The sequence below is a fragment of the Mustela nivalis genome (assembly GCF_964662115.1).
Source record: "Mustela nivalis genome assembly, chromosome: 10".
In the NCBI taxonomy this organism is placed as follows: domain Eukaryota; kingdom Metazoa; phylum Chordata; class Mammalia; order Carnivora; family Mustelidae; genus Mustela; species Mustela nivalis.
The window spans coordinates 62,971,330-62,998,150 of NC_139029.1; the positions used below are offsets into that span (position 1 = coordinate 62,971,330).

The window sequence follows — 26,821 nt, forward strand, 5'->3', positions numbered from 1 at the left end:
TGTAGAAACCACCCCTTCATCCCTGCCCCCCATGCCGCCAAAATAAAGGTGTTGTAAGTACTGTGTTTGAGGAATAGATCAACTGAATCCTTTTGCTGAGTAAAGGGAAATAAGGTTATTAGAACAGGAGACTCGTGTGTGACTATCTGTTCTCTTTCCAGAGAACATTAGATGGTGGGGGAAAATTGACAAAGAGCATTAATCATAGTATCAGGTTATGAAGTGGGCAGGGTTGTGAAATCTGATCATAAGGAGTAGTGTTCTTTTCCTTTGTGTTTTCAGTGTCTGGGCCATAAATAGATGCTCAATTCATGTTGAATGAATAGGACATGTGTCTAGTTTTCATTTTTCTGGAGGTGAGGAAATGAACTGCATCACCACAGAAAACCTCTCTGAGCTTTAGGATTCTGAGATGCTATTTCCAGTGTTGCAGGCAATGATATAAGAAGCGATTGACTTCCCTATGGTGGAGAGGAGTAACAAAACAAGAAGTGATAAGCAGGAGTAAGAGACTTTCAAGTGTTGTATTTTCTAGATTACTTAGGATAAACATTTTCTCTGGGAAATTTGTTACTTTTTTTTGTCATGGAAAGGTTTTTTTTTTTTTTAAAGATTTTATTTATTTGATACAGAGAGATCACAAGTAGGCAGAGACGGGGGGGGGGGGGAAGAAGGCTCCCCACAGAGCAGAGAGCTGGATGTGGGGCTTGATCCCAGGACCCTGAGACCACGACCCAAGCCAAAGGTAGAGGCTAAACCTCTGAGCCACCCAGGCATCCCTGTCATGGAAAGATTTATTTTTTCATGAGATTATGATTGTAAACTTCAATAGGTCTTTTATGTAAAAATATATAAGATATAAACAGAACTTGAATTTTAATAAAAGTGAATTGATTTTTATTGTATTTGAATTTATATTAGTAAAGAACATTATATGTCTGATGGAGCAGTTTTAATTTTTTATTTATATCTCATAGTAGTTCTCTAACTTTAGTGCCCTTGGATATAGAACTGACAATTTAAGCAGCCATGATCACTTAGCTGTGACTGGGCCTTTATTAATAGATTATTTTTCTGTAATGGAGATCTTAATTTCTTATTTTACATTTACTCCTGCAATAAATACTAATCTTTACATTTGATCTAAGATTAGTATTTTTTTGATAATGAGGTCTTGGCAGTTTATAAAAATATTGAAATTAAGAATATGTTCTGGGGCACCTGGGTGGCTTAGTGGGTTAATGCCTCTGCCTTCAGCTCAGGTCATGATCCCAGGGTCCTGAGATTGAGCCCCGCATCGGGCTTTCTGCTCAGTAGGAAGCCTGCTTCTCTTCCTCTCTCTCTCTGCCTGCCTCTCTGCCTACATGTGATCTCTGGCTGTCAAATAAATAAATAAAATCTTAAAAAGATGTTCTTAATAGTGTTGTTTTTATTTTTAATTAAAGACATTTTCTAAGATTTTATTTTTAAGTAATCTCTACACCCAACCTGTGGCTTGAATTCACAACCCTGAGATCAGGAGTCCCATGCTCCAGTGACTGAGCCGCCACGTGTCCCAATGATAGCGCTGTTTTTAGAATTTATTATTGAGTATTTAGCATCCAATTTCAGGGAGTGTCGTTTTTTTCCAAATCTCATGTGGTTGCTCTTAACACTGAAGGTATGGTTCCAGAGGGAAAAACAGAAATGTAAAGAAATAAAAATTTGTAGGGATCCTGGGTGGCATAGTTAGTTAGGCATTTGACTCTTGATTTTGGCTTGGGTTATAATCTCAGGGTGTTTAGATGCAAGTGTGGTCCAGCACTGGGCTCCACACTTGGTATGGAGTCTGCTTGGGACTATCTTTCTCCCTCTGCCCCTCCTCCCATTCTTTCTTTTTCTTTTTGTCTCTCAAATAAATAAATCTTTTTTTTTTTTTAAGATTTTATTTATTTATTTGATAGAGATACAGCGAGAGTAGGAACATGAGCAGAGGAAGTGGGAGAGGAAGAAGCAGGCTTCCTGCCAAGCAGGGAGCCCGATGCGGGGCTCGATCCCAGGACCCTGGGATCATGACCCAAGCCAAAGGCAGACGCTTAACGACTGAGCCACCCAGGCGCCCCTCAAATAAATAAATCTTTAAAAAATTCGCTAATGCCTATAATAGACACATTGCTTAAGAGAATAATTCTTAAAGTTTGTGAAGGGAAACAATTTGAGGTGTTGTTGGAATGTTCTAATTTTTCTTGATAGTTTTGAAGGAATTTAAATGGACTTGGAGGAAAACTAGAGAAGAATAGTTTTAAATTTTTTGTTAAATCATAGTCACTGAGGCCATATGCTAATGGCAAATAGAAGTAAGTCATTTCTGGTACTCCGGAAAATGAGCAATTTTTGTGTAGAACCCAGATGTTATTTTACAAATAGCCTTATTGAGGTATAATTGACACATATTACACTGTCCGTATTTAAAGTATACAATTTAAGTTTTGACATACATGTGTATATTATACCTCTGAAAGTCTTGCCACAATCAGGATAATGAACACATCCATGATCTCCAGAAGTTTCTCATTCCCCTTCGTATCCCTTTGCATTTTCCCTGTCCCCTGCCTCATTTTCCTCCAGGCAACCACTGATCTCCTTTTTATCACTACGGATTTGTTTGCATTTTCTGTTTTATATAAAATTATACAATATAAACTTTCTTCTCTCTTTTTTTTTCACTTAGTCTGAATTTGAAATATATATATGTTGTGTATATCAGTAGTTAATCCTCTTTTATTACTGCATAGTATTCCATTGTATGGATATACCACAGTTTGTTCACCTGTTCAGCTATTGGTGGACATTGGGTTGTTTCCTGTTTTTACTTTTTAATTGTAAATAAAGCTGCTAAGATCATTCCTATATAAGTCTTTGTATAGACATGCTTTCATTTCTCTTGGGAGTGGAATGACTGAATCATAAGATAGGGATATATTTAATTAAAAAAATTTTTTTAAACATTTTTATAAATTTTTATTTACTTGAGAAAGAGAGAGAGAGCGCAGAGAGGGGCAGAGAGGGAAAGAGAATCTGAAGCAGACTCTTGATTGAGGATGAAGCCTAAAATGGGGCTTGATTCCAAGACCACGAAATCACCATTGAGCCCCAAACAAGAGACAGACGCTTAACCAACTGAGCCCCTCAGGCACCCTGGGATATATTTAATCTTTAAAGAAAATTCCAGACTTCTTCCAAAGTGGCCATATCATTGGGATTGCCAGTCTTTTAATTTTAGCCATTCTAATAGAATAGTAGAATCTCATTGTGTGTTTTTTTTTTTAAAGATTATTTATTTATTTATTTGACAGAGAGATCACAAGTAGGCAGAGAGGACGGCAGAGAGAAAGAGGGAGAAGCAGGCCAATCAGAGAGCCTGATGTGGAGCTCGATCCAGGACCCTGAAATCATGACCTGAGCCGAAGGCAGAGACTTTAATCCACTGAGCAACCCAGGCGCCCCTCGTTGTGGTTTTGATTTGATTTTCCCTAAGGACTAGTAATGTTGAACATGATTTCATATACTTATTTGCCACCTGTAAATTTTTGTTGATGTGTCTATTGAAAGCTTTTGCCCATTTTTAAATTGGGTTGTTTTCTTACTGAGTTTTGAGAATTCTTTATATACCCTGGATACAGTTCCTTTATCAGATAAATCAATTGCAACTTTTTTTTTCTAGTCTGTAGATTGTCTTTTCAGCTTCTGGAAAGTGCCATTGGTTGATTGATTGATTGATTGATTGATAGATTTATAGATTTTATTTATTTATTTGACAGCAAGAGTGGGAACACAAGCAACAGGAGTGGGAGAGGGAGAAGCAGACTTTCCACTGAGCAGGGATCCCACTGCAGGGCTGGATCCCAGGGTTCTGGGATCATGAACTGAGCCAAAGGCAGACATTTAACGACTGAGCCACCCAGGCACCCCTTTATTTATGTTTTTAAAGACTTACTTATTTTAGAGAAAGAGCTCATGTAAACAGGGGAAGGGCAGAGGGAAGGAGGTGAAAGAATTTCAGACTCCCCACTGAGGACAGAACCCAATGCAGGCTTGAGCCCATGAATCAAGAGCCAGAGGCCTAAGTGACTGAGCCCCCCAGGTGCCCCTAAGCAGTGTCTTTTAAAGAGAAGTTTTTGATACTGAAGTCCATTTGCTAACTTTTTTCTTTTTTTGTAATAAATCAGGTTCTCGGTGTTTTCTCTAAGAAATATTTGCCTAACCAAAAGTCACAGAGATTTTCTTTTATGCTTGCTTCTAGAACTTTTCTAGTTTTCGATTTTATGTTCTTAAGAGTTTTAGGTTTATGATCCGTGAGTGAATTATTGTATGTGGTGTGAAATTATACAGTACATAATCTTTGGAATTGGATTTTTTTCACTTAACATAATACATTTGAGATTCATTCATGTTGTTATATGTTTGAATATCATTTGTTGCTGAGTGTTCCATTGTATGGATGTACCACTTTATCCATTTACCTGTGGAGGGACATGTAGGTGGTTTGTGGGTCTTGGTGGATTTCTAGATTACATACATTTTCTGTGTTTTCTTCTCAAAATTTCTTTCTTGAATTTACTTTTGACAAAAATAGATTGACTCTATTTGTGCAGGTTTATTTCTGAATTCTATACTGTTGCATTGATCTGTATGTCTGTTGTTTCACCAATACCATACTGTTTTAATTATTGTAGCTTTACAGTTAAGTTTTGAAATTGGTAGAGCAAGTTCTCCAACTTTGTTCTTTTTCAGAGTTATTTTGGTTATTCCAGTTCCTTTGCCTTTCCTTAATTTTTTTTTTTTTTTTTTTAAATAAGGAGCTACCAGTATCTACAAAAATTTTTGCTGTGTTTTGCCTGGGTGGCTCAGTAGGTTATGCATCTGCCTTTGGCTCAGGTCAGGTCCTGGGATAATGGAGCCTGCTTCAGGCTCCCTCCTCTGCTTCTCCTCCTCCCTCTCCCCTCCTGCCTGTTCATGCTTCCTCTCTCTCAAATAAATAAATAAAATCTTAAAATTTTTTTTACTGGGCTTTTGACTAGGATTATATTGGGGTTTTTTTGTACATCAAATTGGAGAGAAACAACGTTTTATAATCCATGAACATGTTGTAGCTCTCCTTTTATTTTTATTGATTTCTTTCATCAATGTTTTGTTGTTAACTAGCACTGATTTTTATTTAGATTTATCTCTAAGTATTTTTTTTTTTTTTTACTTGGTGCTATTATCAATGCTGTTGCTTTTTAAATTTCAATGTCCAGTTGCTTATTGCTGTTATAGACTGGCCTATTTACCTATCAGTTCTAGGGAATTGGGTAGATTTTGGGGGGTATTCCACACAGACAATCAAAATTTTATGCAAATACAGTTTTACTTCTTCCTTACCAATGTGTATTCCTTTTATTCTTTTTACTTGAATTCTTATATTGGCTTATACTTTTAACATGATGTTAGTTCTGGTAACTTCAGTCATTCCTTGGCTGTGGCAGTGTAACTGTAATCTCTGCCTCCCTCTTCACAAGGCTTTCTCTTTTGTGTCTGTGTCCTTTAATCCCTTATAAAGACACTTATTTGATTTAGGACTCATCCTAAAACAGTGTGATGTCATCTTGATTCTTACCTTAGTTACATGGACAAAAACTTTATTTTTAAATAAGATCATAACCAGATATTCAAAGTGAATGTGAATTTGGGGGGGGGCACTAAGTCACATACCTTCTAGTCCTAATTTGCTGAGTGTTTTTTTTATTTTTTAAAGATTTTATTTATTTATTTGACAGAGAAAGAGAGATCACAAGTAGGCAGAGAGGCAGAAAGAGAGGGGAAGCGGGCTCCCTGCTGAGCAGAGAGCCCAACTCGGGACTCGATCTCAGAACCCTGAGATCATGACCTGAGGTGAAGGCAGAGGCTTAACCCACTGAGCCACCCAGGTGCCCTTCTGAGTGTTTTAAAAATCATGAGTGGCTGTTGAATATTTTCAAATGTTCTTTTTAAATCTATTGAGATTATATTGTGGCTTTTCTTCTTGGTTTGTTATTATGGTAAGTTACATTAATTGATTTTTGAATGTTAAACCAGATTTGTATTCCTTGGACATACACTACTTATCTTATACAGTATTCATTTTACATACTGCTAGATTCAATGTGTTAATATTTTGTGAAGGATTTTTTTTTAAAAGATTTTATTTATTTACTTGAGAGAGAGACAGTGAGAGAGAGCATTAACGAGGAGAAGGTCAGAGAGAGAAGCAGACTCCCCATGGAGCTGGGAGCCTGATGCGGGACTCGATCCCAGGACTCCAGGATCATGACCTGAGCCGAAGGCAGTCGTCCAACCAACTGAGCCACCCAGGCGCCCCTTGGATTTTTTTTTTAATCTGTCAACATTGTAGGTACTAGCCTATAATTTTTTTTGTAATGTCTTTGGATTTGATATTAATAGTAATGCTGGCTTCAAAAATGATTGGGAAATATTCCCTCATTGAATGGAATTGATATTTCTTTCTTAAATATTTAGTAGAATTTGCCCTATCATTTGTTAAAAGACTTTATTTAACTACATATTCAAGTTTCTTCTGTACATATGTAACTATTCATGCTATCTATTTCGTTCTGAGTGAATTTGGATAGTTTCTGTTTTTGAAGAAATTGGTTCATTTCATTTAAAATTGTTGAATTTGTGGACATAGAGTTGTTTAGTAGTCCTTTTCTTACCTGTAAGGCCTTTAAGTGATGATATCTTTTATTTCTGATTTTGGTAATATGTGTCTTTTCTCTCTCTCCCTCTCTCTTTAGTTTGTTTTTGGTCAGACTGGCTAGAGCTTTGTCAGTTTCATTGATCCCCCCCTCCCACCCCCAGAACCTACTGGCAGTGAACCTAGTGATTTTTTTTTTTTAAACACTTGATTTTATTGATTTGGTTTTCTATTTCATTGATTTCTGTTTAGTCTTTATTCCTGTCTTCTGCTTGCTTTGGATTGAATTTGTTCTTTTTTCTAGTTTCTAAAGGCAGAAACTCAGATTTTGGATTTGATACCTTTCTTCTTTAATATAAGCATTTAACAGTATAAATTTCCCTTGAAAGTTAAAGCTACATCCCACTGATTAAGTCTTTTGTTCTTTTTAAGGGATAGAGAAGGGTATTGAGGCAATTCATGCCCTTCCACAAAAACTCCTGTTTCCCTCCCCCAGTTCTGCACTATTAGGGAGACTCAGGACTCTAGTAGTCTTTCTATAAGTAGAGCCTGGTGGGATTCATGAAGATAAAATCTGCAAAAAGTATGCATTACTGCTATCTTTGCAGCATCCCCCCTACACCCAGGGGCACTTTACAAACCTCTCTCACGAGTGCAGCTGTCTACCAGTTTACCAGCCATACTAGCTGAACTCTTATTGATATCCTGCTGTGTTTTATCTCTGCATGCCAGAACTTATGTCCTATCTGTTCATACAGATACCTGTGTTTCTTTAGTTTTAAGGCCAGTTGGTTGCCCTCTGACCTCAGCATTGTGATGGGTTCAAGAAAAAATGAGAACTTGCCATTTTTCTCCTTCTTTTACTGTTGTGTTTGGAAGTGACACTGTCTCCAGTTCTCTACATCTCAAGACTATGGCTTTATTTATTTATTTTTTAAAAAGATTTTATTTATTTATTTATTTGACAGACAGAGACCACAAGTAGGCAGAGAGGCAGAGAGAGAGAGAGGAGGAAGCAGGCTCCCTGCTGAGCAGAAAGCCCGATGCAGGGCTCCATCCCAGTACCCTGGGATCATGACCTGAGCCGAAGGCAGAGGCTTTCACACATTGAGCCACCCATTTGCCCCAAGACTATGGCTTTATTTTATAGCTCTTGTATTTTAGGAGATTGATAGTGTCTGTCCCCCAAGACAAAGTTAATTAACTCTTGGTCTGATGTTAATTAATACTTACTGTATACTTATATTACTGTATTTATCACACTATACTGTATCTGTGAATATATTTGTTTCTATTATTAGCACACTGCTTGAAGGAGGCAAGACCTGTGTCCTCTATACCTAGTGCTTCCTGATCATTGGAAGGCATTGATATTTGCTTATTGAAGAGAATTATAGTAAAATTTTCATAGTACAGTGTGGTACATTGTAAAATGCTGAGTAAATATTTGTTGAATAATTCATGCATAAAAGGGCTTATTCAGATAGCATTTAGAAATTGAGTTAGTTTGTGGCTACTGGGTGGTTCATTCGGTTAAGCAACTGCCTTTAACTCAGGTCATGATCCTGGGGTCCTGGGATCGAGCCCTCTATTGGGCTACCTACTTTCAGGGAGTGTGGTTCTACCTTTCCATCCCACTCATGTTCCCTTTCACTCTCTCTCAGATAAATAAAATCTTTTAAAAAAAAGCTGAGTTAATTCTTGGCTCCTGGGTGGCACAGTCAGTTAAGCATCTGACTCTTGGTCAGCTTAGTCATGATCTCAGGGTCGTGAGATCAAGCCCCACATCAAGCTCTGCATTCAGCACAGAATCTGGTTGAGATTCTCTCTCCTTCTGCCCCCTCCTGCTTATGTGTGTGCACTCTCTCTCCAAAATCAATCGATCAATCAATCTTAAAAAAAAAAAAAGAAAAGAAATTGAGTTAACTCATGTTTGTCCACATTTCCAGATAGTTTAAGAAAAAATTGTTTTGTTTTAAAACTGAATTAGGGGTGTGTGGGTGGCTCAGTTGGTTAAGCATCTGACTCTTGATCTCAGCTCAGTTCTTGATTTCAGGGTTGTGAGTTCAAGCCCCACATTGGGCTCTACACTGGGCATGGAGCCTACTCAAAAAACAAAACCAAAACAAAGCAAAACTCTGAAATAATCATTCCTGTAATTTAAAATCTTGCAGTGATTCAGACATTTATTTGCATGAAAATTCTTTAGTTGTTCAACAAATTTTAATGAGGTTGAATTGTTTTGTATTCCTTTTGACTTTTATGGTAATTTTGTTTACCTAAGAACTTCAGAAAGTAATAAATTAATACACTTTGCTTGTTTTTAAAATTCAAGTTGGGCTAGCTGTCATTTAAAGAGTGTGAAATAATATTCTCTTAGTAGTACTTAATAATATCCTCTCTAGTAGTACTTAGAGCTAGGTTAGCTTAAGAATAATTTAGTTCCTAAATCTTTATTTTAAGTGAATAAATATAGGAAGCTTTTTTCAATCAACCTGCATCTTTTCCAGATAAAATTTTCACCAGTAGCAAAGAAGTTGTTTGTGGTAACTGCAGTGAGTGCTGTATCTGTAATTTTTCTGGCCCATCACTTTAAAAGAAGACGTGGAAAGAAGAAAGGAAAAGCATTACCATGGGAACCAGAGCACCTTGTACTTGAATACACTAAAAGAGCAGCATCAGACAAAGGTAGGTGGAGATAGCTGAAGTCTAAAAAAAGAAATTTTATGTATAAATCATAACTGGGGTGCAGTGATTTCTGTGTTTCAGTCTCCAAAATTCCTTTCCTTAATATTTAACTTACAGATAATACAGATTCATTTTAGAAAGATTAGAACATACAGATAAGCAAACAAAAAATTAAAATCACCTGATATACTTGTACCTAGAAGTAATGACTGATAATACTTTGGCATTTATCTATTTGTTTCTATTTGCATTTAAATATATCGAGACATAAAATTCTATATTATGTAGAAGTAAATGGTATATAGCGAAATTATGATTATACCTTTTGTAGCTTTCTTGTAAGAAAATTAGCAATATATAAGAATGTTTTTCTAGGTCCACAAATATATTTCTGTGCTATCATTTTTTTTTTTTAAAGATTTTGTTAATTTATTTGACCAACAGATCACAAGCAGTCAGAGAGGCAGGCAGAGAGAGAGAAGGAAGGAAGCAGGCTCCCTGCTGAGCAGAGAGCCCGATGCGGGGCTTGATCCCAGGACCCTGGGATCATGACCTGAGCCGAAGGCAGAGGCTTTAACCCATTGAGCCACCCAGGTGCCCCTGTGCTATCATTTTTTTAAAAAAATATTTTATTTATTTATTTGACAGACAGAGATTGCAAGTAGGCAGAGAGTCAGGCAGAGAGAGAGGAAGGGAATCAGGCTCCCTGCTGAGCCGAGAGCCTGACACGGGCTCCATCCTAGGACCCTGGGATCATGACCTGAGCTGAAGGCAGAGGCTTTAACCCACTAAGCCACCCAGGGACCCCTGTGCTATCATTTTTAATATGCACTTAGTGTTAAATTTGAAAACACATACTCAATTTATTTAAGCAGTTCCCTGTTGTTCTCTTTAGAATGTTTTTCTTGCTTTGCATATACTTGTCTAATTATTTTCTTAGTATATAAGTAGAAGTAGAATTGCTGGTCTTTCAAAGGTAGTTTTTGTTAGAGATGTAGTACTTACTGCCAAAGTGTATCAATAACAATAATTTCTTGAGCATGCTGAGTTTTTTATTTATTAAATTTTAAATTTTAATTTATTATTTAGAGTATTATATGCTTTTGTGATTAGTTTGTCCAGCAAATAATCAATGAATGACTGTTTTTGTGCCAAGCATAGTGAACATTGCAGTAATGATGGTTCTCACTTAATGAGATTATTAGATCTCGGATGTAGTGCTAAATTCTGTGTATTCACTTCATTATTTAACCTTCATAGCAATCCTAAGGATTAGGACTATATCCTGTGCTAGTGTTTAGACATAAAGAAAATTGAGATAAGGAAAGCTTACGTGACCTGCTCCGGGACATATACGTCCAGGAATTGAAGAGTGTCTTAACTGTTGGATTAAGGTGAACAAAGACACAGTGTCTGCCACAGATGGATAGATAGGTGTTTAGGGGAGATAGAAGTATAAAAAACTGATTATAATGTAATGTGATATGGATATAGTTTAGATGTAAATTCAGGAAAGGAAGTGCTTATATTTTGTTAAATTTGTAACTTGAATGTTTATAGTTGCCAGTATTTTTTTAGAAAGATTTTATTTTTAATCAGTCTCAGCACCCAAATGGAACTTGAACTCATAAACCCAAGATCAAGAGTTACACGTTCTACTGACTGAGCAAGCTAGGCACACTAGTTGACAGTATTTTTATAGTGATTACAATAGATTATTCAAATATTGCTTTAATTAATTAGTGAATATTTTATTCTTTATTTAGGAAGCAGAGTTTAGCAATGTTAAAAGCAATTGTGAAGAGATGTAGATTTTAATAATGGTATACATTTAATTACACAATTGAGTGAAATGAATTTTGAAATTAGAAGCTTTCTGAATGAATATAATATAAACTTTGAGATTTTACCTGAAATTTATCATTGGAGTTACTATTACTTCTAATATTATTGATATATTTGTTTGGTAGGTTCAAGTTGTTCCAGTAGTAGACAGAATTTGACCTTATCTTTAAGTTCCGCCAAAGACAAAGGATCTCAGTCTTGTAACTATGCTAATGGAGGACTTTTCAGTAAATACTCAGGTTCTGCACAGAGTTTAGCCTCTGTAAGTAATGAAAAAAATTATTATTTTATAGATTTGCTTTTTTGTCTTTTGTTACCTATTTGTTTAAATGTTATATAATTATAAATAGCCCTTGGAATGGAAAGAACCTTAAATCATCTGGTTGTGTCTGTTTCCTTTAAGCGAGTAAAATTTTCCTTTTGCTGAATAACAAGACTTGGGTTCCAGCTTTCTTTGAGTAAGTGATGTGGACAAATGGGTCCTGTAGAATAGTGTTGATGTGGAAGAATTGCTTCAAAACTAGCTGTTCTGCAAAAAGGCTGCAAAACTAGCTGTTCTGCAAAAAAGCTGTTCTGCAAAACAGCCAACCTTTGTACTAGGTCACAAAATAATGAGCCTGGGTAGGTAAAAGTGTGTGGCTTGCTGAAGCCAAGTGTGGAGTTCCTCACCTTATTCTTTTGAGCATTAATGTAGTATTGAATGAGGAATAAAGTTAGTATTTGTTGAAGTTTAATATAGTAGAAATGTATTAAATAGATAGGATATATATTTGCTACTAAATAAAGAATAGGCAAAAAATGTATAGTGATAAATGTGTTCCTGATCCTCTTGGTTATCCTTAGAGATAAGCAACATTGGTAATTTCCAATAAATATTAGTAATATATGGTAACATATATACTTCTGGGAGCATATGCCTCTACCATCATGTATATTCATTATTTTAAATAGTTTATTGAGGACCATGTTCTGTACCTTGCTTCTATATTTTGTTGGAATATATAGCTGTCCATTCTTAAGTGCCTAAAAATATACTAAATTTTTAAAGGCTATTCTGTGGTAGGAACATCTAGATCAAAGGCATGTAGGCTTTCATTTCCTCTTTAAAACTTAACAGGGTATTGAATTATATGTCCATTCTATAATCTGAACTTACTCTGTGTCAGAGAAGTGCCTCTGTTTTGAAATTTTTCAACTGAAAGTTGAAGCTGTGCTTTTTAACTACTAAATAGAGAAAGGGAGTTTCATGATAAATATATGAGTAGAAAGTCATTAGAATCACTTTACTGTACTGGCCTCACCTGACCTCATCATTCCACTGCCAAGGTTATGAAGCCAGATTTCTGCCTTTTGCTGAGTGCCCAAACAAGGCAACAGATTTGGAAAGGAAGAGGACAGGGTCCACAAAACTTGGTATGAGAGGTGTGGGAAGAGAAGTTAAAGACAACTTTCTGTTTTCTGGTTTGGGAAATTTGGGGGATGGAAAGATTTGTTTTGGAAAGTTACAGAACTCCTTTTTCATATAGTCCATTGAAGATGCCAGCAGAAAAGCTGAGTAGAATCACCAAATATTTCCACCAGATGGGAATGCAGGCTAAATTTCTTTATTTTTATTATTTTTTAAAAGATATATTTATTTGCTTTGAGAGAGAGAGAGAGTGTGTGAGTTCCCACAAGTGGTGAGAGCGGAAGACAGAATCCCAAGCAGACATCCTGCTGAGCACGGAGCCCATCCCTGGGCTTGATCTCATTACTCAGGAGATTATGTCCTGAGCTGAAATCATGAGTTGGACATTTAACCGACCAAGCCACCTAAGAGCTTCTAGATTTATTTAAAAAGGACAGGACTGGAAGTAGAGACTAGGTAGTCATTTGCATAGAGGAGACCGAAATGATTGGCTCAGTGCACCTTGCTAGAAAAGGGAAGATGATAGAGGCTCTTCAGTTGTAGTTATTGTTTAGCAGAGAATCAGCATTGTTAATAAATTTTGAAAAGGAAATAAGCTAGTTACCTCAAACCAAAGTAGGTGTGGATAAAATTTATAAGGAAATACTTAGTAAAACAGTAAACTACAAAAGTAACTGCTTGATTTTTTTTTTTATGGAAAATAACTGATTTTTGTTTGAAATACTCTGCATTTTTCAGCAAACAAAAGCTTAAAATACTTAGGGTCTTATGACTCCTAATTGAATATAATGAGAACTGTTTCTTCAGGTCGGAATTACTTGGGTTGTTTCACCAGGAATAGGATTTATATAAACAATTTGTAAATATAAATGATTGCAAAATGTTTTCACAAAAGAGATTTTGCAGTAACTTCTTTCTGTTGATCTTAATTTTAGGTCCAAAGTGTCAATTCTTGTCATAGCTGTGCTTGCGGCAATTCTAACTCCTGGGACAAAGCAGATGAAGACGATATTAAGCTTGTTAATATTCCTGTGACCACTCCTGAGAACTTATACTTGATGGGTAGGAATAACATAATAAAGTTTTAAGATATACTCATAGTTAATATGAAACTAAAAAATGATGAATTATTTTAAGAGAAGCAACATAATTTTAAAATGTTCTTATATCTGTTAAATCTAGTATACATAAAATAACCTGTTGTATTAGTTTCTGGAGGATGCTCTAACAAATTACCACAAACTTGGTAATTTAAACAGCAGAAATGTATTCTCTCAGAGTTTTGGAGGCCAGAAGACCAAATCATTATCACTGGGCTGGAATCAAGGTATCATTAGAGCTATACCTCCTCTGGAGGCTTAGGGGAGTATCTGTTATTTGCTCTTCCCAGCTTTTGATGGCTTCTGGCTTGTGCCCTTCCATCACCATCTCCTCTCTGTGTACCAAATCTCCCTCTGCCTCTTACTTTCATGATTGGATTTAGGGTCCACCAAATAGTCTAGGATAGTCTCCCCATGTTAAATCCCTTAATTTAATCATTTCTTCAAAGAACCCTTTTCTTTGTAAGGTAATGTTTACAGTTCCAAGACTAAGAGCTGACATCTTTGGGTGGCCATTATTCATTATGTTACACTCATCTAAGGGTAGTAATCGAGAAAAATACACAGCCAAGAATACTATATCCAGCTAGGCTGTCATTGAAAATAGGAGAGATAAAAAGCTTCCAGGACAAGCAGAAACTAAAAGATTTCGTGATCACCAAACCAGCCCTACAAGAAATATTGACAGGAGTCCTTGAATCAAAGAGAGAGCCTGAAAGTAACAAAGACAATATACAGTAACAGTCACCTTTTAGGCAATACAATGGCATTAAATTCATATCTTTCAATAGTTAGCCTGAATGTAGATGGGCTACATGCCCCAATCAAAAGACACAGGATATCAGATTGGATAAAAAAAAACAAGACCCATCAATATGCTGTCTGCAAGAGACTCACTTTAGACCCCAAGACATCTCCAGATTTAAAGTGAGAGGGTTGAAAATCATTTATCATGCCAGTGGACATCAAAAGAAAGCTGGGATGGCAATCCTTGTATCAGACAAATTAGATTTTAAAACAAAGACTATAATAAGAGGTGAGGAAGAACAGTACATCATACTTAAAGGTCTGTCCAACAGACACATGAAAAAGTGCTCAACATTCCTTGGCATCAGGGAAATACAAATCAAAACCACAACGATATACCACCTCACATCATTCAGAATGGCTAAAATTAAAAAGTCAGGCAGTAACAGATGTTGGCAAGGATGCAGAGAAAGGGGAACCCTCCTGCACTGTTGGTGGGAATGCAGGCTGGTGCAGGCACTCTGGAAAACAGTATGGAGGTTCCTCAGAAAATTGAAAATAGAGCTACTCTACAACCCAGCAATTGCAATACTGGGTATTTATCCCAAAGATGCAAATGTAGTGATCCAAAGGGCATGTTTACCCTGATATTTATAGCATCAGTGTCCACAATAGCCAAACTATGGAAAGAGCCTTGACCGTCCATTGGCAGGTAAATGAATAAAGAAGCTCTGGTATATATTTACGATGGAATATTATGTAGCCATCATAAAAGGAAATCTTGTCATTTGCAATGACGTGGATGGAACTGGAGGGTATTACGCTAAGCAAAATAAGTCAATCAGAGAAAACAATTATCATATGATCACGCTAATATGAGGAATTTGAGAAACAAGACAGAGGATCGTGGGGGAAGAGAGGTGAAATAGGATGAAACCAGAAAGAGAGACAAACTATAAGAGACTCTTAATCTCAGTAAGCAAACTGAGGGCTGCTGGAGTAGAGAGGGATGGGAGGGATAGGGTGGCTGGGTGATGGACATTGGAGAGGATATGTGCTATGGTGAGTGCTGTGAATTGTGTAAGACTGGTGAGTCACAGACCTGTACCCCTGAAACAAATAATACATTATATGTTAATAAAAAAATGTGTTACACTCTTCTAACCTGATTTGTTGATACTTTTTAAAAGATATACTTTTTTATTTTATTTATTTACTTTTTAAAGACTTTATTTATTTATTTGAAACAGAGAGATAGCAAGAAAGAGCATGAGCAGGGAGGAGAGGCTCAATCTCAGGACTCAGTGATCATGACCTGAGCAGAAGGCAGACTTGGCTGACCTGGCCCTACTTATTTATTTGAGAGAGAGAGAAAGTAGGGGGAGGTGTAAGGGAGAGCGAGAGAGAATCTCAACCAGACTCCAAGCTGAGCGCAGAGCCTGATCCAGGGCTTGATCTCATGACCCTAAGGTCAAGACCTAAGCCGAATCCAACAGACTGAGCCACCCAGGTGGCCCTATTTATTTTTATTTTAAGTGCCCAACATGGGGCTTGAACTCAAGACCCTGAAATGAAGCGTTGAATGCTTTACCAAATGAGCCATCCTAAGTTAAGCCAAGCCTAAGTTAAGTAGCCTTTGAAGATATTTTTTTCTGGGGGGCCTGAGTGGCTCGGTCGGTTGGGCGACTGGCTTCAGCTCAGGTCGTGATCCTGGAGTCCCAGGATCGAGTCCCTGCATTGGGCTCCCTGCTTGGCGGGGAGTTTGCTTCTCCCTCTATCCTTCCCCCTCACGCTCTCTCTCCCTCTCAAATAAATAAAATCTTTAAAAAAAAAAAAAAGAAATTTTTCTTTTGTATGTCTAGAAAAATTGAAATTTTGAAATATTTTGGTTTTGTTTGAACTACACTATTATCTTGGTAAGGTTTTTTTTTTTTTTTTTTTTTTTAACTTGGAGAAAAAGAAGCACATATTCACCTTTTTTCCCCCCATAAAAGCTGTCTAGCTGAGGGGATATGGAATTTCTAGTTGGACTGTACTGTTTCATGGGTTTTCCTGCAGTCTTGTAGATTTTTAACTGACTCAGCAATTTATCCATCCAAATCTACAAGTGTGTATCATGTAGTTTAAGAAACCTTTTGTTGGGAAAAAAAGATGGAAAAACCTCTAGGGGGTGCCTGGGTGGCTGAGTCAGTTAAGCATCTGCCTTTGGCTCAGGTTGTGATCCCAGGGTCCTGGGATCAAGCCCCACATGGGGCTTTTTGCTCAGCAGGGAATCTGCTTCTCTTTCTCTCTCTCTCCCTCCTTCTTGCTCATGCTCTCTCTGTCAAGTAAATAAAGAAAGCAAGAAAGAAAACCTTTATTCTAGACTTAGTATGGTATTTCCTCTCAGCTTACTTTCTCCTTCTGACAACCTCTTATAAATCTGATAGCTTTTTATCAACTAGTTTCTTCTATTTACCTGTCTTTTTAATTTAAGGGGATATATTGAAAGATAGTTGTGTGAATATAAAAATTAGCCTTTGTTGGACTTTTGATGAATTCATGGTACTGTTCTAGAAAAATCCAAAGCATGATAGAAATTTGAGTTACAGATTAAAAAAAAGGTTGGGGGTGCCTGGGTGGCTCAGTCGTTAAGTGTCTGTCTTCGGCTCAGGTCATGATCCCAGAGTTCTAGGATCGACCCCCACATCAGGCTCCTTGCTCAGCGAGAAGCCTGCTTCTCCCTTTCCCACTCTCTGCTGCTTGTGTTTCCTCTCTTGCTCTCTCTCTGTCAAATAAATAATTAAAATCTTTAAAAGAAATTACACTTCTTCAAGAAAAAATTTAAAAGAAAACATATTGGTCATTTCTCTCTGATTTTTGGTTGAGTAGTACTATAGACCTAGAGTATATTGGGAAATTAAAATTCTGTTAAGGAATGAGGTGAACATGACATTATTCTTTAGTGCCAAAATTATATTCAGACTGCACCATTGTTGATACAATATGAAAAAGACTTTGGCTCCAAATAATTTTATTTTGGCATTTTTTTTCTTGTTTACAACTGTTCTGTTCTTAATTCATAGGTATGGAATTGTTTGAAGAGGCATTGCGTCGATGGGAGCAAGCTCTCACCTTTCGAAATAGACAGGCTGAAGATGAAGCCTGTAGTTCCATTAAATTGGGTGCAGGAGATGCCATTGCCGAAGAAAGTGTAGATGTAAGGGTGATATATCTGAGAGTGGCTTTCATAGTATTGGAAGAATTAAACAATGTTTAATGTTGACTCAGTGTACTTGCTTTCTGTGGCATTTAATAGAACTGGAATTTTTTTTTTTTTTTGGTCTCCTTGGGATAATGTGGGTATATCTCATATTGGGCCTTTTCTGTTCAGTTAATTATTAAATCCCAAATTTGCAATTCATGATCAAGTTCCCTGATTTTCCAAGAATATAGAGGATTAAGCCAATATCATTTCTAAAGGGATTTTTAAAAAGTTTCCTTTATACTTTATGTTTAATTAAGAGCCATTATATCCATAAAAGTTACATGGAGTTAGAGCTGGACTGGTACTTAATGATCATCTCAGCTAGTGATTCTCAAATTTGAGCATGCATCAGAATCATCTGAAAGTCTTGTCAAAACAGACTTTGGTTTCTAATTCAGGGGCGGGTAGGTCTTGAGAATTTGGGTTTCTAGCAACGACTTTGATGATACTGATGTTGCTGGTCATTGATCTTACTTTGAGAACCCCGATCCAGTTTCACCATTAAAATTAGAGGTAGAGAAGATGAATCCCTGAGAACTGAGGTGACCTGGCCAAAAGCCCAGCTAGAACCCAGTGCTGTCACCACCAAACAGTTGCTCCTCTTATCCCACACTTTCTCTGCCTTTCATTTGAGAGTGGAAGGTGTTGAGGATTTTAACATTAGACTCTAATATTTGCTGTGTGTACTTTTTCTCTCCTTGTAGGATATTATTAGTACTGAATTTATCCATAAACTTGAAGCTCTGCTGCAAAGAGCATATCGTCTTCAAGAGGAGTTTGAAGCTACTCTGGGGGCATCTGATTCTAATTCCCTTGTTAATGATATCGGTAAGACGGGTATTTATATGGTTTTTATGAAATGTGAATTTTTTCTTTTAAATTCTTGGAATCATTTGCTTAAGTATATTAATATGGTTGCATTTATTTTTAGAAAATAGTCAAGAGAAAAAAGTTCTATCATAACTACTGGGTTTTATCTTTCAATTTTATTCTTCTAGCAAGAACTTAATGCCCTTAAGATATAATGTCAAATGCTTACCATAGGTAGGATTCTATTTTTGTTTTATCTATCTATTTATTTATTTATTGTATCTTTGTTTTAAGATTACATTCTGATTGAAAGAATGCCAGTCCAAGTGCTGGAGAGAGGAAGAAAATAAATAATAATATAAAAATAGGACAGAGGCACACCTAAAAAATGTGCATGCAGCCCATGGCATACATTTATTTTTTTATTTTTTAAAGATTTTATTTATTTATTTGACAGACAGAGATCACAAGTAGGCAGAGAGGCAGGCAGAGAGAGAGAGAGAGAGAGAGAGGGAAGCAGGCTTCCTGCAGAGCAGGGAGCCCAATGCGGGGCTCGATCCCAGGACCCTGAGATCATGACCCGAGCCAAAGGCAGCAGCCCAAACCACTGAGCCACCCAGGTGCCCCAACATTTAAAATATTTTAAGTAATTCTGTTTCTTGGAACCCATTGTAACTGCAGGCTTGATTTTCACATCAGTAGTCAGAACATGCATTATTATATACCATTACTCATATTTCCTATTTTAAAGAGAAAAGAATTTTTAAAGAGAAAAGACTTAGGTGACCTCTTCAAAGGAATGAATGTTTTGAATTGCTTTCTTGATTTCTGAAAATGTTCCAAAGAATGAAGACAAAAGTACATTACATCTCTTTTTGGTAAAAATAATTTTTTTTAAGTTTGTGGAGAATTGTTATTATAAGGAATAAAAATAGTTAAGGAGTGTTAAAGTTCTTCAATTTTTTTTCTGAGCATACTATATTAAAAGTGGCTACATTTTGAAATGCTTATGTATATATGTATTTTGAATTTAGGTAAAAGATTTCATTTGTATTAGAGTTAATAATTTACTGTTTAGGGTGCCTGGCTGGCTTAGTTAGAGGACGTGTGACTTTTTATCTTGGGTTGTGAGTTTGAGCCCCACGTTGGGTATAGAGATTACTAAAAAAAACCAACTTAAAAAGAAAAGAATTATTGTTTATATGTCACAGGGTTATATGAAGCCTCTGTATTATTTTGCTCCTTGCTTTTTCATACTATACTGTCACCAAAATTATTCATTAGGCTTGAGTATTTTTTAATGGTTTCTCTGTGCTTATCATAGGCATAATGTTTTGACATGTGGAGTTTATAGGCCAGAAAAAAAGTAGACCATATTCATGTCAACAAATAGAATTTGTCAAAGCCTTCTCGTTATAGTTTCTTTCTATACAGTGTCTTTTATAACTTACTATAATGACATTTAGAAAGGACAGAGAGAAGGAACTTTAAAAGAATTCAAGTGTAACAATGGAATGGAACAACTGGAAAAGATAAGAAAGTAAAGTGGCAAGGAAAACTACAGAGAAAAAGGAGTAGGAAAAAATTATAAGGAGAGAGGAAAAGGACCCCAAGACTTAATGTCTTATTTTAGGAATGGAGGCTTTGCCCTCACTGTTCTAATTGTCTATCTGCAGCTTCTTTCCAGCCTCATGGTAAGGATCATATAGGTGTGTAGTTCTTGCATTTGTTACTCTTATGTATCTCAGATTTGGCTCTGTTTAGCATGCCCAAAGTTTCTTTTTTCTACTGACCATAAAGGTTGGCAAAGTCCATATCTGACTTTTTTTAGGTTATCAGGTTATAAAGATTTCTTAGGTGCTGCCCCAGATGGTCTGCTTTGGGTTCACATTGCTTCTGGACGGGAAATCGCCAGGCAGATGATTTAATTTCTGGAGCATTCAAGTTGTTTCTGAATAAATTGTTGTTAATTAGAACTCTAAATGGATAGGATTTCTAGAGTGGAGCCCATAATCAGTCCATAAATTTGGTTAACGTAGGTTAGTAATAAGTTCCCAACCTAAGCCCTGTCTTAACCTGAGCTGTCAATGGCTTCTAAGCTGACTGGCTTTTCCCTGCAGTGCCTTGACCTCTTATTGCCCTGGGAATTCCAGTTGACATGAAGCTGTTATATTTTGTTCCTTCTCGGGAGTTCTTTGGAAATTGTTTTCTTATTTCAAGTTATCTCTTAATTCATTTTTGAGCTTCTGGGCTGGAACAAATCTATGGTCAGGATTCTGGTAGGAGAGTACCTCTGTTACATCTGTTAGTTGGTATTGATCAAAATTGCTTAGAAGTAAGCTAACTCTCCTCATTCTCTAAATCCAAATTTATTTTACACATTTAATTTATATTATTTGGAGGCAAGTTAAAGCTAGTAGTCATAAATAAAGATGTTAACTTTAGAGGGACTTGAGTGAATTTAAACCAAATACTGATCTGATTTCAGTGAATACTTCACTGTTTTGGAATTTGATTTGTCTTATTTGATGAAATTAAATTTTTTTTTTTTCTTAAGAATTTGATAGGTTTTCAAGGTTGGAAGATTTCTCAGCAGTCATCTAATTTATCTCCTTTCCCCTCTGCCCTGTACTTAATAACTTGCCATTGCTTGCATAACCTTGCATGTTACCATGTGCCAAGCCCTTTGCTGAGCACTTACATAACACTGTAGTTTCTTCTCTCCCTCAGGTACTACACTGAGTGAATATTATCTTACTTAATCTTCACAACAACTTTTACAAGATAAATATAATTATCATCCTCATTTTTCAAATGGGGAAAGAAGAAAGGAGATAGTGAGTAACTTCCCTAGGGTTGCATGTCTATCAAATGACAGAACCCAGATTTGGACTGAGGCAGGCTAACCAGAGTTCATATTCTGAACCACCATGCTATTCCCTCACCCTTTGTAAGACAGATTCCTTCTTTGAATGGGATGATTGACTGTGAACTCTGTGAGTAGAGTATACCTACTGGCAAAGTTCCCTTTAGGAGATGTAATCTTGGAGCAGGTACAAGAGTTACACAACTGGACTGTGTGGAAACCTCACAGTTGCCAAAGTAAGGGAATATTTCTTGTGGTAGTATTTATTTATTGAAAAGATTTTATTGATTTGAGAGAGAGAGAGTGGGCATGCATATGCATGCATAGGATGGGGGAAGGGCAGAGGGGAAGGGAGAAGAAGAGAAAAGAATCCCAAGTAGACTCTGTGCTAAGTGAGGAGCCCAATATGGGGCATGATCTGATGACCCTGAGATCATGACCTGAGATGAAACCAAGAGTTGGACTTTTAACTGACTGAGCCACTCAGGCATCCCTATGGTGATTTATTTAATGTGGCTTTTCCTTTCCTTAAAAAAATTTTCCTTCTTCCATATGTGTTTGGGGATCTGAGATTAACTTTTGCATCTTTCCTCCTTTCTCAGGCCCTCTACGCACTCTAGACGTATTTTGCTCATTTTGTAGAAGGAGGTTATCAAGGTTTAATCCAAGGTCAAAAGAAGAGAGCTACTATTCCTACCTGAGGGAAATAGTGCCAGCTGAATTTAAAGTTTCTATTTATTTAGTTCGTAATCTTTACACCGTGTGGGTTTTGACCTCATGACCCTGAGATCAAGAAAAGCACGCTCTTCCAGCTGAGCCAGTCAGGGGCCCCAGTACCAGCTGAATTTAATGTAGTGCTTTAATGATTACTCTAATGGATTACCTTTTGGCCTATACTTCCATAACAACTGAAAGCACAGAGTCCAGATTCACACTAACTGAGTTTCAAATCCTTCACCATTTATTAGCTATCTGATTATATAACTTTTCTAAACCTCAGCTTCCTTATCTGAGAAATGGGCATATAATACCTATTTTCAAAATAATTATAAGGATTAAATGAAGTAATACATATAGTGTGCTAGGTACAGGGTAACTGTTTATTAGCTTGGAATTTGGAACTTCTCTGGGACACTCAGGAAAGCTGTTAGTTTTTGTTTTTTGTTTTGTTTTGTTTTTGTTGTTGTTGTTATTTTTACCTTGCTCCTATATTGGCTAATTTTGAGATATTCTTTATCTGGCAGTACCTGGCAGGTTCAGTCAGTAGGTTGTGTGACTCTTGATCTCAGGGTTGTGAGTTCAAGCCCCATGTTGGGTGTGGAGATGACTTAAAAATAAAATATTTTAAAAAATTTAAAAAATTAAAACATAATTTCTTCTCCACTGATACCATTTTCATGTTTTCCAGTGATGCTATAAATTTTTCCATTAATATTTTTTTCTGTCATTTTCAATGGGCCTTTGGGAAGAAGAAGAAGTAAATGCCTGTGCTCTGCTATCTTGAAATAGAAATTCTGGACATTATAATCACAGAGCCCAAGGACCACATTAGCTTTTCTACCATCAAGCTTTATCTTCTCTCATTTATTCTTGTGCAGTTGTTGTTTTGGACCCAAGTTTTAGATGTTTTATCTATTATTCTTACTAAATTATCATTTGAGCCATCATTCTGAATTATTGAGATCACTTAGATTTTGATTTGATATACCTTTCAGCTATCAGTCTCTAGTTTGGTCAGTCTGGTCTAGTTGATCATCAGTGCTCTCATTGAAACCATTAACAAAAAATATTTTTAAAAAAGCTTGTTAGCCTCTACTCACAATACTTTAAAAAAATATATATATTTAATTTATTATTTGAGAGCAGAGAGCACAAGCAGGGGGAGCGGCAGGCAGAGGGAGAAGCAGACTCCCCTTGAGAGGGGAGCCCAATGTGGGACTCAGTCCCAGCATCCTGGAAGCACCACCTAAGCGAAGGCCGATGCCTAACTGACTGAGCCACAGAGACATCCCTACTCGGGGCACTTCTGAAACCAAGTGTGTGTTTCTCATATCAAGCAATTCTGCAATTCTCTTTAGACACCAAATGGATGTCCTACAGTTTAATTCAGTTCTGACACTAACTTCCCAGAGTTTACACAGACCCCACAGATGAAGGGCTCTGCCTTACAAAATTACCCTCCACTCACATGCCAATTACAAATCCAGGTTTCCCATACTTTTTTTTTTTAAGATTTTATTTACTTGACAGAGAGATCACAAGTAGGCAGAGAGAGAGGAAGAAGCAGGCTCCCCGCTGAGCAGAGAGCCCAATGCGGGGCTTGATCCCAGGACCCTGAGATCATGACCTGAGGTGAGAGCAGAGGCTTTAACCCACTGAGCCATCCAGGTGCCCCCACGTTTCCCATACTTCTGATCAACCACCAGTAAATCAGAAGTTCCACAGCTCCCTCCTTAAGTTCAACAATTTCTAGATCAGCTCACAGAACTTAGGGAAGCACTTTGCTGCCTATCACCAGTTTATTATAAAAGGTATTAACTCAGGAACAATCAAATGGAAGAGATGCATAGGACGAGGTATGGGGAATAGGCATAGGGCTTTTATGCCCTCTCCAGGTACATGAGCCTCCCAACACTTTGATGTGTTCTCTAACCTGGCAGCACTCTGAGCCCTAGTTTAGGATTTTTATGGAGACTCCATTAATGGAGGCAGGATTGATTAAATCATTGACCATTGGTGATTAATGTCCTCCTTGGGTCTTTTCCTGTCAGGAATTGAATCTGGAGCTGAAAGTTCCAGCCTTCTAGTCTTATGGTTGGTCCCTTGGCAACCATCCCCCACCTCCAGAAGTCACTCATTAGCATAAATTCTGGTTGTGAAAGGAGCTTATTATGAATAACAAAGACATTCCCCTCACCTCCATCATTTAGGAAATTCTAGGAGTTTTAGGAGCTCTATGCCAGGAATTGGGATTGAATATATATATATTATCATGTCCCAACATCACATCTTAAAGTGGGCAAAGCCAGAGTCAGAGATATGAGGTATGATACTTTCAAGTTGCCTTATGTCACTAAGAAATAAATTCAACTGATTCAACTTTCAAATTTTTTCATCTTGATCATAAAAAGATCATGGAATACTTATTTATATATCATGTCAAAATGAGTGTATATTTATATACTTAACCATTAATTTAGGAAAATGTAATTTTTTTTAAAGAGATTAATATGGGGACACCTGGGTGGCTCAGTTGGTTAAGCATCTGACTTAATTTGGCTCAGGTCATGATCTCGGGTTGTGAGATTGAGCCTGCTTAAAATTCTCTCTTTCCCTCTCCCTGTGCCCTTCCTCCTACTCCCCTTCCAAAAAAAAAAAAAAAAAAAAGCTAATATCACTTTACATTTTTGGGGAAATATTGTTGATACTGAGCTATATCATAGGTGAGTATTTGCCATTAAGTCTTTATATCTGGTTTTATATCTGTAAATCATCTTAGTTTTAGAAGTCACACATGTCAGGTTTTATTGACTACATAGAACCTCAGCAAAACTTACTTCACTAATTTAGAGTTCAAAAAAATAGACAAGGATTCTATTTAATTTTAAATCTGCACTACCTGTAGCAGTCTCCCAATAACACTATGGCCAAGTTTATGAGGACAGTTTAAATTCTCCTCAACGTGATTCTTTTAGTATGTTTGGCATTTCTTTTTTTAGGTAGTAGTGTGTTAATTAAAACTAAATTAAATCCATTCTCTTTTTTAAAAATAGCAGATCTAAAAACTTTTGAGTTGTTGGTATTATGAGTTACTTGGTTACTTTAGGTAGGTGAAGTTCATAACAGTTGAAAAACATATAGTATAATTCTAGCACTGGATTATGGTAATGGTTCCACAACTCTTTATGTTTACTCAAATTCATTGATTTGTATATTTATTTATCTATTTAAAGATTTTATTTTGGGGGGAGAGAGAGAGAGAGAAAGAGCATGATCAGGGGAAGGGCAGAGGGACAAGCAGACTCCCCACTGAGGGTGGAGCCTTATCCCAGGACCCTGAGATTATGACCTAAGCCAAAGTCAGATGCTTAATTGACTAAGCCATCGGGTGCCCCTGAATTTTACATTTAAAAAGGGGGAGATATATGGTATGTAAATTATACTTCAGTAAAGTTGTTAAAAATATAGTATGGTTATTTTTAAGCTAATTTTGAGTAAGTTTTCAGGAATTTGAATTAGTGTAAAACGTCCCTTTATACTAAAAATTTTAAATAATACAAATCCCAAAAACTTCTTAAAAATTCATCAAGAATCACTTAGTTTCAAAGCTTTGGGCCTGGTGAATGTGTGGGTGGTAACTGGTAACTAGAAATACTAAGTATCCTTTTTAAATGTCCTGTGAACCATACTGTGGTTTATAGGCACAGAAACTTCTGCAAGTGGTTTTAGTGATTCTGCTGTTATTTTTACTTCTGTGTTACGTTTAGAGTCCTTTTTATATTTTGTAATACTGTCATCCAAGTGGTCATTAAATTAAATTTTTAAAAGCACTGAAAAGATCAAATAACTGCTGATATTCTTGCTGTTAATTTAATACTGAGCATGTTGGAAATATTGGCACTAGCAGAATTAAAGCAAGACCACTTTTATTTTAAAAATTAGAAACTTCTGGTAACCTGGCTAACGTCACAACCATTGAGGTGCTTGGGTGGCTCAGTTGATTAAGTGTCCTACTCTTGGTTTTGGTTCAGGTCATGATCTCAGGGTCATGGGGTCAAGCCCACACTGGGCTTTGTGCTCAGCCCGGAGTTCACTTGAGATTCTCTCTTCCTCTCCCTTTGCCCCTCCCCCTGCTTTCTCTCTCTCTGAAATAAATAAATAAATACAGTCTTTTAAAAAATTAAATAAAATCACAATCACTAATGTACTCCTAAGCCAAGCTATCATCTGCGTTAAAATAGGAAATACTTTTGATATTTGGGAAGGGATAGTGATACAAAAAACTTTCCTACAAATGCTGCAAATGTTTTAAAAGCATTCTTAAAAAATGTTTTTGTTATAGTCATTTACTGTGCTTTAAAACTATGCTTGCAAAAAGAAACAGCATAGTAGTTGTGATGTACTTCAGCCCCTCTTTATATTTCTTCCTATAGGAAAGTAACTTTGAATTAGGCAAGGTTTTAAGGCAGGAATTCCTTACATAAAATATAACCACCATTTATTCTCTGATTCATCTTTTGCAGTGTTCTGTACTAGTATTTCCTTAACCCTTCTGATTTAGTAAATCATTATTGGATGTACAGTTGATCCTGAACAACATGGGTTTGAATTGCTCAGGTCCACTTATACACAGATCTTTTTTGATAAATATGGTATAGTACTTTAAATGTATTTT

The 26,821-nt window shown here is 36.6% G+C and overlaps 1 protein-coding gene across 4 annotated transcripts in view; it reads left to right on the forward strand.

Annotated features, from left to right (window-relative positions):
- Positions 1-26,821, forward strand: part of MIGA1 (mitoguardin 1) — a gene marked incomplete at its 5' end in the record, with an annotated part of 104,366 nt that overhangs the window by 6,441 nt on the left and 71,104 nt on the right. For all 4 annotated transcript variants that reach the window (XM_082686671.1, XM_082686672.1, XM_082686669.1 and 1 more), the window contains 5 exons: positions 9,226-9,403; positions 11,374-11,510; positions 13,592-13,718; positions 17,569-17,702; positions 18,455-18,578. In XM_082686671.1, coding sequence (XP_082542797.1) covers positions 9,226-9,403; positions 11,374-11,510; positions 13,592-13,718; positions 17,569-17,702; positions 18,455-18,578 — 700 coding nt within the window. The remainder of the gene's footprint in view (positions 1-9,225; positions 9,404-11,373; positions 11,511-13,591; positions 13,719-17,568; positions 17,703-18,454; positions 18,579-26,821) is intronic.